At 32.9% G+C, this 14,747-nt stretch overlaps 2 protein-coding genes across 2 annotated transcripts; both read left to right on the top strand.

The window, feature by feature from the left end:
* Positions 1 to 10,172: 10,172 nt before the first annotated feature.
* LOC145579245 (protein S40-3-like) lies at positions 10,173 to 10,698 on the top strand. The gene has a single exon (XM_081636490.1). It carries the CDS (start codon positions 10,230 to 10,232, stop codon positions 10,659 to 10,661), a length of 432 nt encoding a protein of 143 aa, XP_081492616.1. The 5' UTR covers positions 10,173 to 10,229; the 3' UTR covers positions 10,662 to 10,698.
* A 3,345-nt stretch (positions 10,699 to 14,043) lies between these two features.
* Positions 14,044 to 14,517, top strand: LOC145579244 (protein S40-3-like). Its single transcript, XM_081636489.1, has one exon. The coding sequence runs from the start codon at positions 14,044 to 14,046 to the stop codon at positions 14,476 to 14,478; it is 435 nt and encodes a 144-aa protein (XP_081492615.1). The 3' UTR covers positions 14,479 to 14,517.
* The last annotated feature ends 230 nt before the right edge of the window (positions 14,518 to 14,747 follow it).

Below are 14,747 nucleotides of genomic sequence, written 5' to 3'. Positions count from 1 at the left end.
ATTAAAGAAAAATAATATTTTATTTATTATTTAATATGGCCAAAAATTCCCAATAATGAGTTAAGGAATTTCGAATTTTCCATGTATGGAAAATCTGATTTCTCTTGGTTATTTATTGGTAAATAATTGGTATTTAATTAATTAATTATTTAATTATTTATTCTATATTATTTATACAATTATTTTATTCATTAAAAACCGAGCAAAATCTTCCTAAATATATCTAGAGGAATCCGAAAATTTGAGCTATGGTAAGCTCAATATTTTCGGCCCCTCTTGAATTATTTTGGGGGAATTTATTTGGTAAAACTGTATTTTAAATTATCTCCCAAAATCTCTTATTTTCCTTAATTCTATTTCTCCATCTTTTTAAAATCTAATCATCATATTTTCTTGCCATTCATTCTTCTTAATTATTCCCCAAGTAATTCCAATTTCCTTATTATTTTTCATGACATACATACATTCCATATTCAAGTATACACAATCACCCTAATATCCAAACTTTCCAAAATTCTTTTACTCACTTCTCCAAGTAATCCCTTAAACCCTACTTACCATAATTCTTCCTACATTTTCCTACCATAATTCATGCTTACACTAGCCTATAAATACCCCTTCAATTCATGATCAAACCTCACACAAATTCTCATAATTCTCTCTCAAATTCTCTAATTAATTTTCTTACTCTTTTCTTTTTCCTCCTTGTGCACCACCACCTCCACCGTGCACCACCACCTTCCGGCCGCCCACTGCCGCCGCCCTCCACCTCCGGCACCACCTGCTGCCGCCGACAGCCCCTTTGCCGCCACCTCTTCCCTTCTCTTCTCCTTGGTTTCTTATCTTTTCTTTTATTCAATTAATTATAATTGTTATGGGGGGGAAATTTATAAAAAAAATTATTATGACATGTTTTAATTATATAAAATCAGATTTTTAATAATGTTTATGATAAATTAATTTAAAAGGTTCATGTACATATAGTTGGGAGGTTTTTAATTTAATTATTGTGATTATTTGTTAACCTTATATTAATTAAGGTTATATTTATTTGTAGGGTGTATTCGATCAAGATTCTTGAGGTTCCGTTTGTGTGTTTTGATAAGCGAGGATCAAGGTACGTTAGGTGGTTAGATACCTTGAAAAAGATTGATTTGATTGAGCATGTTTGAATGCTTTTCTTGTGATGATTGAGTTAAATTGAATTGAATTATGATTATGAAATAAAAGTATGTTTAAATAAATTGGTTTTAATAAATAAATTGGAGTATTGATTTTATATCATGTTTTATATACTACTCATGTTTAAAAGGGATTTATTTTGAAAGCATGTTGAATTTAATAAAAAGGAGTTTTGGAATTATTATTAAAATTTGGAAGTATTGGATTTAAAGAGGATTTATTAAATTATTATTATTAAAGCTTTATAAGCATGTTAATAATCCCACTATGCGGATTTGGTTTATTTGATAAGACTTTGGACTTTGTATGACCGAGTCTTTCCTCAAGAATAGCCTTGTAACATAAGGAGACTAGCTTGGGGGGTGTGCACACTTGGGAGAGGAATTGGAATTGGTTTGAGTAATTGGAATTGGTTTTGAATAATTGGATTTGGTTTTAAAATAAATGGAATTGGTTATATTGGACATTAATATTAGTTATTGAAATTGGTTTTGGAAATCTTGAGTTGGAATTATTGATTTATTGGAATGGATGGAATTGATTTCAAAAGCATGTTTATGAATAAATTGAGTTTAATTATCTTACACTTATTGTACTTAGCATATTTTGCTAATTCGTATTTCTTATTTTGTTTTGGTTCACCCTGTTTACCTTAATGGTAAGCAGTGTTGACTAATTTCAGGTGAATTCATAAATGAGCATTTGGAGTCGCGAGAATGGTTTACCTAGATTAGGATATGTTGGTTCTTGTATTTATTTTTGAATACTCATGACAATGGTTACTATTTTTGGTCTATTATTAAATAAAGAAGAATTTTGAAGTTTCCGCTGCAAAGTATTGGTTTATTTTAGTAGGTTTGAGTAGCCTTGCATAATCACGCGGCGGTAATACGCCTAAGTCTATCTCTACGGTATAATTATACGTATTATACTGGTATTTCCGTAGAGGGAGATTTGGGGGTGTTACACTAGTGATCAGAATGTTGATCCTGTTCTTGCATCTGCTGTTTATAATCAGGTTCTTCAGATGATGCAAATGAATCATGCTCGTGCACCTTAAGATAATCCATTGGATGGATCAGTGAATTTTGCTGGTATATTTTCTTTTTCTCATTCCAATCTATCTATTCAACATTTTGATAATGCTTGTTGGATAGTGGACACTGGTGCATCTGATCACATGGCTTCTAATTTGGCAATGTTTACCACACTTAAACAACTTAAAAATCCAATCAAAGTGTCTTTACCTGATGGAACTGTTAATTTAGTCAAACACATTGGTTCAGTCTGTCTTACTGACTTTGTCATTCTCCAAAATTTGTTTTACATTCCAAATTTTAAACACAATCTTTTGTCAGTTGGCAAGCTTCTTGATCACAGTCATCTTGTTACCATTTTTGAACAAGATTCTTGTCAATTTCAGGACCCTGCATCTAAAAGAGTTACTGCTAAGGGTACAAGACAGTCAGGCTTATATACATTTTCAAGTACAACTAGGTTTGTCAATAGTTTTCCTCCTGTTTTAGCTATTGATTCTTTGAATAATGTTTCTGGTTATGTTAATAACTCAATTACTGCTTCTGTAGAACCTAGTATTAACTTGTTTCATGCTAGGCTAGGTCACATTTCTCTATGTCATTTAAGGAATTTGTCAGTTCCATCTATTGGTAAATTCAATGACACTTGTGATTTTAGTTGTGAATCTTGTGTGCTTGATAAACATCATAAATTGCCATTTCTGGTTTCTTTTTTCTATGCTTGGGCTCTATTTGATTTGGTGCATATTGATCTATGGGGAAAGTATAGCAGACCTTCTCTGTCTGGTGCAACTTAATTTTTGACAATCTTGGATGATCATACTAGGATGACCTGAACTCATTTGTTGTCATCTAAAACTCAATTTTACGCTATCTTAGCTGGGTTCTTGAAATATGTGAATACTCAGTTTGGTTTAAAGGTGAAATTGATCAGAACTGACAATGGAACTGAAGCTATTTAGGATGCTTGTTCAACTCTATTTTCTGATCATGGTATTGTTCATCAAAAGAGTATACCAGGAAATCCTCAACAAAATGGTAGGGTTGAGAGGAAGCATAGATACCTTTTAAAGACTGCTAGAATTTTAAGGATTCATGCTCGATGACCTTTTAAGCTTTGGGGTGATTGTTTGGTAGCTGCTACTTATTTGATCAATATGATTCCTAATTCTGTCTTGCAATGGAAGACCCCTTTTGAGTTATTGATGGGAAAGAAACCAGATTATAGCAGTTTGAGGGTTTTTGGGTGTTTATGCTACCCTACTTTGAAGACTGGTGATAAGTTTGCTCCTAGGTCATCTAGGTGTGTATTCATTGGTTATTCCTTTGGACATAAAGGGTACAAGCTTTATGATCTTTCTTCTCATAAAGTGATTCTCAGCAGGGATGTTTTCTTTGTTGAGAGTTCTTTTCCTTTCAAGGATACTACCCAATCAGCTCAGAATTCTTGTCCTGTTCCTGCATCTATTCTTTCCTTGGTTAATCCAGCCTTGGATGCTTCTATTCTTGCTTTCCCTCTCCATGATTCTTCTTTTAGTTCTTCTTCACCTTTATTACCATCATCACCTCCTTCTATTCATCCTGATTTGGCTATTGCAAATTCCAATTGTGATTCTTCATCTTCCAGTATTCATATTGTAGACACCTAATTGTGTCTCCCCAAATCAAACCCAGTGATGAGTACCTTTAGCGTCACTTGATTATCGAACGAAGTGAAAGTGTGAAAAGTCTTGTGATGCGGTTGTTTTAATAAAATAACTCTTCTTTCTGTTTTTAAAAATGAACTTTATTTATGAGAATGTCCAGGCTAATTTAGTTTGGTCCATGATAAGGGTCCAATAATGGTGTCGTTGGATTGGGTTCGAAAAGAAATTTCCAACGATATATTATAAGCCCAATTCCAATGAATAATGAGGAAGTTATGGCTAAAATACTAAATTGGGCCTGAAATGGTTTTATGGCCTAATGATCTAGTGGAGGGTCCATTAATTAATATTTCCAAATTTATTAGGATTGATTTTAATCTTCTAGAATAATCTAGGAGGTTATTTTGAGTTCTAATGGGATTAAGAATAATAATTATATCTTTTATGAAATAAGAATTCTATTTGGATTAAAACAAGTGTTTTTAAAGAGATTTAAATCTGATTTTTAAAGATAAGTACGGACGTTATTAATCGAATTTAATTAGATTAAGGATTCCGTACAAGTTTTTAGAAAACGCATGAATCAGCGCAGAACGACAAAATTGGCGTTGAACGACAAGCCTATCGCACAGCGACAGGTCTGTCGCATCGCGCTGGACTCTGTCATTCTGCGACAGAGGCAGTTTTACTCCTAATAGGATTCGGTCTTTTTTTGATTGTTTTTGGGTTATTTTCTCTATAAATAGGGTCGTATTTTCCCGTTTTATTCATCAACAATCATCAACTGTCGTCTTTCTAATTCTCTTCTCTTTCTACAAGCTAATAGCTTATTCTTTCTCCCTCTTTCTAAGCCTTACCTTTTCAAATAAAATTCCGCATTCACGAGTTCTAGACACACCTAGCCAAGTTCGAAGTTGTCTTCGCCCTAAACGTGAAAAGTTGATAATTTCTGAGGGTTTGGTCCTAAATCCCTATTTCAATTATTTGAATTAATTTTTTGATTTAATACTTTCCTTGAAGTTACTAACGTGTGTGTTTTGTTATTAGAAAGAGATACGAGGCAACCAAGTAAGTTGTTTAATTGCTATATTTCTATAGAAAACATGCTTAGATTATATTAATTCCTAGTATCATGTTAGGATACTTTTATTGCTTTCTAGTATCATGTCTAGGTTGCTTCTTATTTTCTTCTATCATGTTAGTATCATGTTAGGGATAAAGCTTTGATCTTTATTGTTTAGTGACATGCTAGGATATTTTATTAATCTTGTTAGTATCATGCCTAGGATCTTGCTATTATTATTATGCTTTATTGAGATTGAGATTTTGATGATGATGATTTTTTATTATATTGCTTGATATATTATTATGTTATTGCTTGATCACGCCCTCTCTTGCAGGTTTAAAGGGAATTTGTACTTGTAATCACACTTAATAAGATAATTAATAATCTTGTTTAGGCTAATATGATTATAACTCAAGTGATCGCCAATAATAGATTTTTTTTTGCATTAATGTTCAACCAACATAGATTAAACAGGTTTAGGGTTAATATATTGATTGTATGTTAGTCAGAAAGCGCACATGAATATGAGAAGAACAAAGTAGAGGCCTATTTTTAGGGCAGGTTCAATCTCTTTTAGGTTGGATTTGTACCTTCATCCCCGAATATCCAGTCATGGTTCCAGACCACCATGGAGTTAGCGATCTCATGGATCGTGAAGGGGTGTAACCTTCACCCTGTGAACGGTTTACAAGTTCCTAAAACTTGTTGGCGAATCCTCTGCTCTAGCTTCCTTCCCTTTGGACGCCACCATGCTTAAGTGTATGATCACAATGGGGCTCAAGTGTGGGATGCTTGAAATATTCCCTACACATACTGATGCACAGCATATTGCGCCCGAAGTCAGATTTTCAACTAGACTTGCTCAATTAACAGCAAAGTACAAAGATTTTGTCATGACCAAACCAGTTCATAGAACTGTTTCTGATTCAAATTCAGTTTCTTCTGCTTTCAATGTTTATACTGAACCTTCCCTTGCTAATTTTTCTAGTACAAATTTGCATAGTCTTTCCTTAGTTCTCTCTGCCTATAAGCCATCCACATATAATCAGGCAAACAACATCCTGAGTGGATTGAAGCTATGGAAAAGGAGCTTGAGGCTCTTGATAGGAATGGAACTTGGGAGCTAACATCTCTACCTCCTGATAAAAAGGCCATTGGTTATAAATGGGTTTATAAAACCAAATTTAAACCAAATGGTGAGGTAGAAAGATGCAAAGGAAGGGTGGTGACAAGAGGTGATAAATAGGTGTCTGGAAAATACTATAAGCATACTTTCAGCCCAGTTGCCAAACTTACTACTATCAGAGCTATTTTGGCTCTTGCTGTAGTGAGAAAATGGGAGATTCAACAAATGGATATTAACAATGCATTCCTGCATGGCTTCTTAGAAGAAGAAGTCTATATGACACCACCACCCGGGTACACAAAGGCTAAACCTGGGGAAGTGTGTAAGCTAAAAAGGTCCATTTATGGACTTAAGCAGGCATCAAGGTGCTGGAATCAGGATTTGACCAAGTTTTTGATTGGTTTGAGTTTCACTCAGTCCAAAAAGACTATTCAATGTTTACATTGGATAGAAATGGTTCTTTCACAATTCTTGTAGCATATTTTGATGATTTATTAGTCACTGGTAATGATCCTAATGTGATTACAGACTTGAAGACAGCACTGCATTCTGCTTTCACAATAAAGGACTTAGGGTGTCTGAAGTATTTTTTGGGGATTGAGGTATCAAGGTCAGAATCTGGTATCTTATTGAATCAAAGAAAGTAAATTTTAGATCTTTGAAAAGATCAAAATATGATGAATTGCAAACCAGCTCTTTTCCCTTTTCCAAAAGGATAGAAATTGAGCAATTTTGAAGGTGATTTGCTGGATGACCCTGAGATTTACAGGAGATTGATTGGTAAGTTGTTGTATCTCAACATGACTAGGCCAGATATTTCTTATGTGGTGCAGCAACTTAGTCAGTTCTTGGCTGCTCCTCGAGCTCCACATTTCACTGCAGCAATGAATGTGCTAAGATACTTAAAGGGCACAGTTAATTTAGGGCTCTTCTATTCTGCTAATTCTACTCTACAATTATCTGCTTATAGTGATGCAGATTGGAGAGCTTGTGATAATTCAGGCAGATCTTTGACAGGTTACCGTGTTTTCCTTGGGAGTTCATTAATTTCATGGAAGACTAAAAAGCAAAAGGTGGTTTCTAAAAGCTCTACAGGGGAAGAGTATAGGAGCATGAGCCATACTACTGATGAAATCATTTGTCTTGAAAGGCTATTTGCTGAGTTACATGTTGATATTCCAACTCCTATCACTCTTCATTGTGATAATATTTCAACATATTGCTAAAAATCCTTGTTTCCATGAGCACACAAAACATTTGAGAAGGAAACATCAGAAGCTTGATGTTCATTATGTTCGAGAAAATGTGCAGTCTGGTCTTTTGCAGCTCAAGCATGTGTCTTTTGTGCTACAACTTGCGGATATAATGACTAAGCCTTTGGGTTCAAATCAACATCGAACTTTGGCATCCAAGATTGGGTTGGTTCATAACATTCCTTCTCAAGAATGGCCTGGTAATTCTCCCAGTCATTCTTGAGGGGGGGGGGGGGGGGTGTTGACTTATCTCGCGGTGAGTTTGTTAGAGTTAGTTACAGAATTTCTTGGAAGCTTCCTCTACAAGCTTCTTGCATATTGCTGATTATCAATACTTGTAATAACTCTAAATTGTAAATTGAATGCACATAATAATAATCTTCTCCAAATTTCTCCCAAAATTCTCTTTCTACTTCAATTTTGTACTCAAACTGTGGGTCTGACTCTAATATCATATTAAATACGGATTTGGGCCACTGTGGTGTCGTTTGAAGTGCGCCTACATAAGCATGTTGTGAATATGCTTGGCACTCATAGGAAGTGGGAATTGACATATGCGATTAGGGACAACGATTAGGGACAAGGAAAGTAGGGAACCGCCAACAAGTTTTTGAGGAACTTGTAAACCGTTCACGGATCATAAAAAGCAACCAAGATAAAGGGACAACGATAGGCAGCAACGATTGACCCGTGAAGGTTACACCCCATTCATAATCCATGAGATTACTAACTCCATATGGTTCGGAACCACGAAAGGAGGATCGGGGATGATGGTACGAAGTGAGTCATGGAGTCATATTCGTCCGTATTGGCCTCTACTCGATTCTTATAGTGAAAAGTGATTCCTGCAATCTCAAAGGCATGCAAACAAAGATTCAATTTGCTCCAAACTATTATTATGGTAAATTGGTTGAATATTAATGCACACACATAATTCTAAAATATTTGTGATCACTTAATTAAATAATAAGATTAAAAAAGGAATCTAAACCGGTCGTCCAAATTATCTTATTAGGCGTGATTTTCAATTACATATTCCCTTTAAACATGCAATATGGTGATAAATATAATAGAATTAACATTAATATTGGAAGCAATTTAACCATGATCCAACAATTAATATATGACAAACATAATAAAAATTGTTAGAAAAATAATAGAAATAAAAGGAACATGATTCTTTACTTTGATTTTGTTTGCTTGCAACTATAAAATAGTAAACGTGTTAGTAACTTCAAGGAAATAAATAAAACAATAATTAAAATTAAATTTAATAGAGTTGATTTGGGGCCAAACCCTCAAACAGTTCTACCTTTCACATCTTGATTTAAGGATGGAACCTCAGGTAAAGTACGGACTCCTTGGAGTGCTTACGGGAAGTATTGTGAAAGAATAAGGTAGGCTAGTGTTTAGGCTAGAACATAGAAGAGAGAATAGAGATTATTTGATGCCCCGAACTGCAGAAATAAGGGTCGTATTTATAGGGAAAATGAGTAGAGGGAACACACGGAACCCTAAAAAGATAAACTCTAATTTAGGGCACCGTGACACGGCAATGGCTGCCGCGACACGGCAATGACTGCCGTGACACGGTATAATGTACCGTGACGCGGGACACTATTTGCCCTAAAACATGTTCAGTTGGATAAAGCGCGTGCAGGTATACGCGGAGAAAACACGGAAAACTCCTGTGACACGGCACATGTACTGTGACACGGCAGAAAACGCCGCGACGCGGCAATTTCCACCGTGGCGCGGCACGTGGCACCGTGACACGTTGTACATTTTTCCATATTTGCGTCCAAATTCATTTTTAACCTAATTACGCTCAGCATTTTTAAGTGTCGTTTCACAATTTCTGGCTATTTAGGTTTATTATTCATTAATTGGGCTAAATTAATAAATAATATGAAATGAATTAAAAAGGTTTGGGCCAAAATACAAATTGGATTATGCTTTGACTAAACATTAGGACTGATCTGTTGACTATTTTGTGAACTGAGTTCGATTGAACATGGACTTTAAGCACTCCCGGGATTAAATACTCAACCCGACCAATAATGACGGTGAAAGGTTGTTTATTATCGGATTTGATTTCGGGGAGACATTTCTAGGTGTCTACAACCACACTTGTAATTAAGAGAGTTTACTTTATAAGATCATAGGAAATTTCATCCCAAAATCATATGACAAATCATATGACAACACGAGAAATACCTCTAGCCTTACATATATTGTTTGAAAAGTTTATACTTTAACAAATATACCACTTCTCTTGTAAAATGGATTCCAAGAAAAGTTTATATTGTTTGAAAAGTTTATATTGTTTATACTTTAACATATATTATTTGAAAATTTTATATTGTTTGAAAAGTTTTTCCAATTCCAAATTCTCAGTTGCTTACTTCCTAGAAATGAGATTCCAAGTCAAGGAATAAAAAACGGATAATACTAATTTCCAAAAATGTAAAATGGAATCATATCATTCCAAAAGAAATTGTTTAAGCAACTGTAGAGCTAGCTTCCAAGTAGATAATAAAGCCGTGGTGCTAAAGAAAAAGGTGGTTGTGAAGGTTTATAATCCAACAATGCCGTAGACAAATTCAATCGAATAAAATATCAATATAAATAGATTAATTATAATCATTATAAAGTGCTTAATACGCTTTCTATTATTCCCTACATTTTCATTCAACATCCAAATATCTATATATATTCCCTACATTTTTATTCACCTACAAAAATCCAAAGACATACTCATTTTATTTTCTTTCTCATCAAAAACAAAAAATCTTTTATTTCAAATTTAATCCTCATTTTCATAACTTTTATTTAGGAAAAAAAAAAAAAAAAACCTCATTGCTTTACTCTTTCTACAACAAAGGTGTCATTTAACAAGAAACCCAAAAACTCAAAAAAATGGACTTCTTTGATGAATTTGAAGAATCAGAGGTGATGTTCTCAGAGTACTCATCATCGGATGAAAGTGTAGAAACAAGCGACGAGACCGAAAGCGGCGATGATCGAAGATGGAAGCATTATTACAATCAATCAAACCATCCAAGGATGATGTTGAAAAGCATAAAGTGTCATAAGAAAAAACCAAGGATAAGCTCTTCTATGCCGGTCAATATACCGGCAATGAGCTCTTTTCGGTTCGGTATCGAACCATTCGATGAGGATGACAAGGACAATGATGAAGATGATCTAATGAGGATATTGCCTCCACATTTGATTGTGGAAAGAAGGGACAATGAAGAAATGGCAAGGTCATTTAGTCCTTTAAAAGGGAAAAATTTGTGTGAAGCTAGGAACAACATCCTCAGAATGACTGGATTTCTTGAGAGATGATAGTTTAATTTTTGTTTTCTTACAAAAAATGATGATTTTGGATGTGTTTGATTAATTTGATAGGATGGAAAAAAAATGAGAGGAAAAAAAATGTGTGAAGGATAAGAGGAAAAAAAAAGATTTAAAAAATCAGATTTCTTCTTGCAAGAGTTAATCATATTTTTAAAATATACTCCCTATTCCGTATATTATTTGATTGGGAGTTTTAGATAGACGGAAAGAAATGTTAATTACATTGAGTTGTATCTTCATGGGTTTTCTCATTTGGGTTTTTGCCCGTGAAGTTTGTGAACAAACTAATGTAAATTTGATACTTTTGTATAATGTATAGTTTTAATGTAATAATACATAAATGTTGCGCCCTTAAGATCGAGAAGGGTCCCAATCTACCATATTAGTAAGGTTCCCTAAAAAAAAGAAAAGTTAGGTAACTTTTTTTATTACATCCAAATCCAAGTTTGAATTATATATTGGTACATGTGAATTGATGAGTGGTACATTGTTTCATGTGAAGTGAGTTCAATTAGAACCATTTTTTTTTTTTTAATCGTTTCTTGTGTTTAATATAGTAATTGGCATTATATTAATCACTCCTCTTTATCAATAAAATTATTTCAAAGCTAATTGAGCAAAAAAAATAAAATTTTCAGTTATAATAGAATGTATTTCAATTGCCATTCATTTTCATCTATCTATCCTTACCTCCACATCCGGATTTGAACTTCAATGACATCTTTACAATAACAAAGCAATTCAAATTGAAACTCACTGTCATTAAGATATAACTATCTCTGTATTTGGATTAAATAGTTAGATTATTCGGACTCACGCTTCATTATATAAAGATACACCCTTTAAAAGCCTTTTTTTTACTGAATAATGAGAAAAATAAGTAAATAAAAACAAGTTATAACACTATATTATGTTGTAAACTTGTAAAGTTGTAATACTTCATATAGTGTTAGAGTTCACCTACCAAACAAGAAAGTCAACATCAAATGCCTTCAGTATTGTTCCTGTTATTTAGCAAGGGCCTGAAATTAAGAAATGAACTCAACTTGCTTCAGCCTTTTTTTTATTGGTTGTTCTATTATTTTATTCAAAGGGATTAAACAAGTATTGTAGTCTTATAGAGACTATATTAGATTCCGTTATGTGATATCTTTGATAAGGTGATGCAGACCAATTACCCAAGTCAAATTAAAATTTTAAATTACTTTTGCTTTTATCTTCTGTTCATCTCCCCTCAATAAAATACAAAATAATTCATAAAAACAAAAAACTGTGGAAGGTTCACTCAAGTCTCAAGGGTTACCGAACTTACTTTATATTGTGTAATTCTTATAGATTTTTTTTTTTTTTTTTTTTTTTTTGAAGGGAGTGTAATTTTTAAAGGTAATTTAGCATATGTCAAAAAAAAAAAAAAAAAAAAAAAAAGTCTCAAGGGAGAAATTTAGGATGGTAGAAATAACTGTTAAGAGATTATATATTTTATATTTTATATTTAAAAATAATTAATGATGGTCAATTTGTTTGGGCAATTAAGCAAATATTTAGATTCATTCTGTTAGGACTTTCATACAACAATTTTATTTTATTGAAGAGATTGTTTGGGAAAAAGGGTAGAACTAAATTATAAATAAAATAAAATAAAATAAAATAAAAAATAAAAAAATAAAATAAAAAAAATTGAAGGGAGTGTAACTCTTAAAGTATAATTTAGGCATTTAGGGCCTGTTCATATTTACTGAACTGAGCTGAACTGATTGGAGCTGAACTGAACTGAACTGAACTGATTGGAACTGAACTGAACTGAACTGAACTGAATTGAGCTGAAATGAATATTTTATGTGAGAGGGAAATTAAGAGCTGAAATGAATATTTTATGTGAGAGGGAAATTAAGAGCTGAACTGAACTGAACTGATTGGAACTGAACTGAACTGAACTGAACTGATTGGAACTGAACTGAACTGAACTGATTGGAGCTGAACTGAACTGAACTGATTGGAGCTGAACTAAACTGAAATTAAGTAAATGTGAACAGGCCCTTAGCTTCAAAATATGTACTTGATGCACAAGTGTTTTTGTTTTTTTTTTGGCAATATTTTGCAATGCAATTTTAATTTTAAATATCATATACTTCGTTCTAACAATTGGATATAAGGACATATTTAACTATATAATTAAAGGTAATTATAATTGTGCTGATTTGAGTTCAATCTCTTTATAGTTAATAACAATGACAATTTTGGTCAAACCTTTGTGGGGAATTTTTTTTTTTGGGTAATTATCATTGGTATATTCCTGGTTTTGACTTTTGTTAATGGTACACCCTCTCTAATTATATTTATCAGCGATATACCTGTACTTTGGACTAATTAACTGTTGTGACTAATCCGTTAAGTAAACGTAAAATAACCTTTAATCTATATATCATTGGTAAACCTCGGCTGGTATTGACTTTTCATATTGATACACCCTTAATTTTTTGTCTTCTCAATGGTATATCTAATCTATTGATTTGCGAGTAAAAAATTGTTCGATTATAAGGTTTTGGGGTCATTTTAGGTTTTAATGTTCCCAATTATTGATATCGAAATTAGCAAAAAAAAAAAAAAAAAAAAAAAAAAAAAAAAAAAAACAAATGTCTCGTATGCATATCAAGAATTGTCTCAATTTGTGCATCATTATTTTTTACGTGCTAATAATTATTCAGTTAAGATTTTAGGGGTCAATTTTGCCCCTTATGGAGGGATCGGAGTACAATTTATATACCTTTTTCTTGTATCTTTTCCATTCCCTATAAAATGAAATTCCAAGTCAAGGAATGAAAAAAGAAGATAATACTTATTTCTAAAAATGTAAATTGTAAAATGGAATCATACCATTCCTAAAGAAATTGTATAAGCAACTATAGAGCTTGCAAGTAGAAACCAAAGCCGTGGAGCTTAAGAAAAAGGTGGTTTGTGAAGGTTTGTAATCCAACAAAGCCGTAGACAAATTCTTTTTTTTTTTTTTTTTTGGACGAGAGAGACAAATTCAATTGAATAAAATATCATTAAAATTAAGAATAATAAAATAATAAATCAACAAAAAGTGCTTTGTACGCTTTCAATTATGTAATATTCCATTATTCCCTACGTTTTCCTTCAATATCCATATATCTATATATATACATGTGCAGTGGTTTCTTCATCCTAAAAATTAAGATACAACTAATCTTATTTTCTTTCTCATCTAAAACAAAAAAAAATCTTTTCAAATTTAATCCTCATTTCTATTACTGTTGTTTAGGGGGGGAAAAAAAAAAAAAAAAAAAAACCCTCATTTTCTTTCTGCAACAAAGGTGTCATTTTACGAGAAAACCCAAAAACTCAAAAAATGGACTTCTTTGATGAATTTGAAGAATCAGAGGTGATGTTCTCAGAGTACTCATCATCGGATGAAAGTGTCGAAACAAGCGACGAAAACGAGAGCGATGATCGGAGATTAAAGCATTTTAGACAAATGAGTCAAGCGAACCATCCAAGGATGATGATGAAGAGCATGAAAAGTCATAAGAAAAAACCAAGGGTAAGCTCTTCTATGCCGGTCAATATACCGGCAATGAGCTCTTTTCGGTTTGGTATCGAACCGTTCGATGACGACGAGGACAATGATGACGATGATGATCTAATGAAGAGATTGCCTCCACATTTGATTGTGGAAAGAAGAGATAATGAAGAAATGGCAAGGTCATTTAGTCCTTTGAAAGGCAAAAATTTGTGTGAAGCTAGGAACAACATCCTCAGAATGACTGGTTTTCTTGAGAGATGATAGTTTGATTTTTGTTTTCTTACAAAACAAAAACGAAAAAAAAAATGATTTTTGGTGTGTTTAATTAGATAGGATGAAATGAGAGGAAAAAAAATGTGTGAAGGAGAAAAGGGAAAAAAAAATTACTCCGTAAATCAGATTTTTTTTTTTTTTTTTTTTTTTAAAAAAAAAAAAAGTTTTCTTACTATTTTTTTGGAAAACGCTATACATAGTCCTTAGGGGTATATATAAGCATTAAAAATAATCTTTAAAACTGTTTAAATTTAGAA

The sequence above is a fragment of the Chenopodium album genome, chromosome 14 (genome assembly GCF_948465745.1).
Source record: "Chenopodium album chromosome 14, dcCheAlbu1.1, whole genome shotgun sequence".
Lineage (NCBI taxonomy): Eukaryota > Viridiplantae > Streptophyta > Magnoliopsida > Caryophyllales > Amaranthaceae > Chenopodium > Chenopodium album.
Note: the sequence above shows the minus strand (reverse complement) of the source record. Positions and strands in the feature narration are given on the sequence as shown.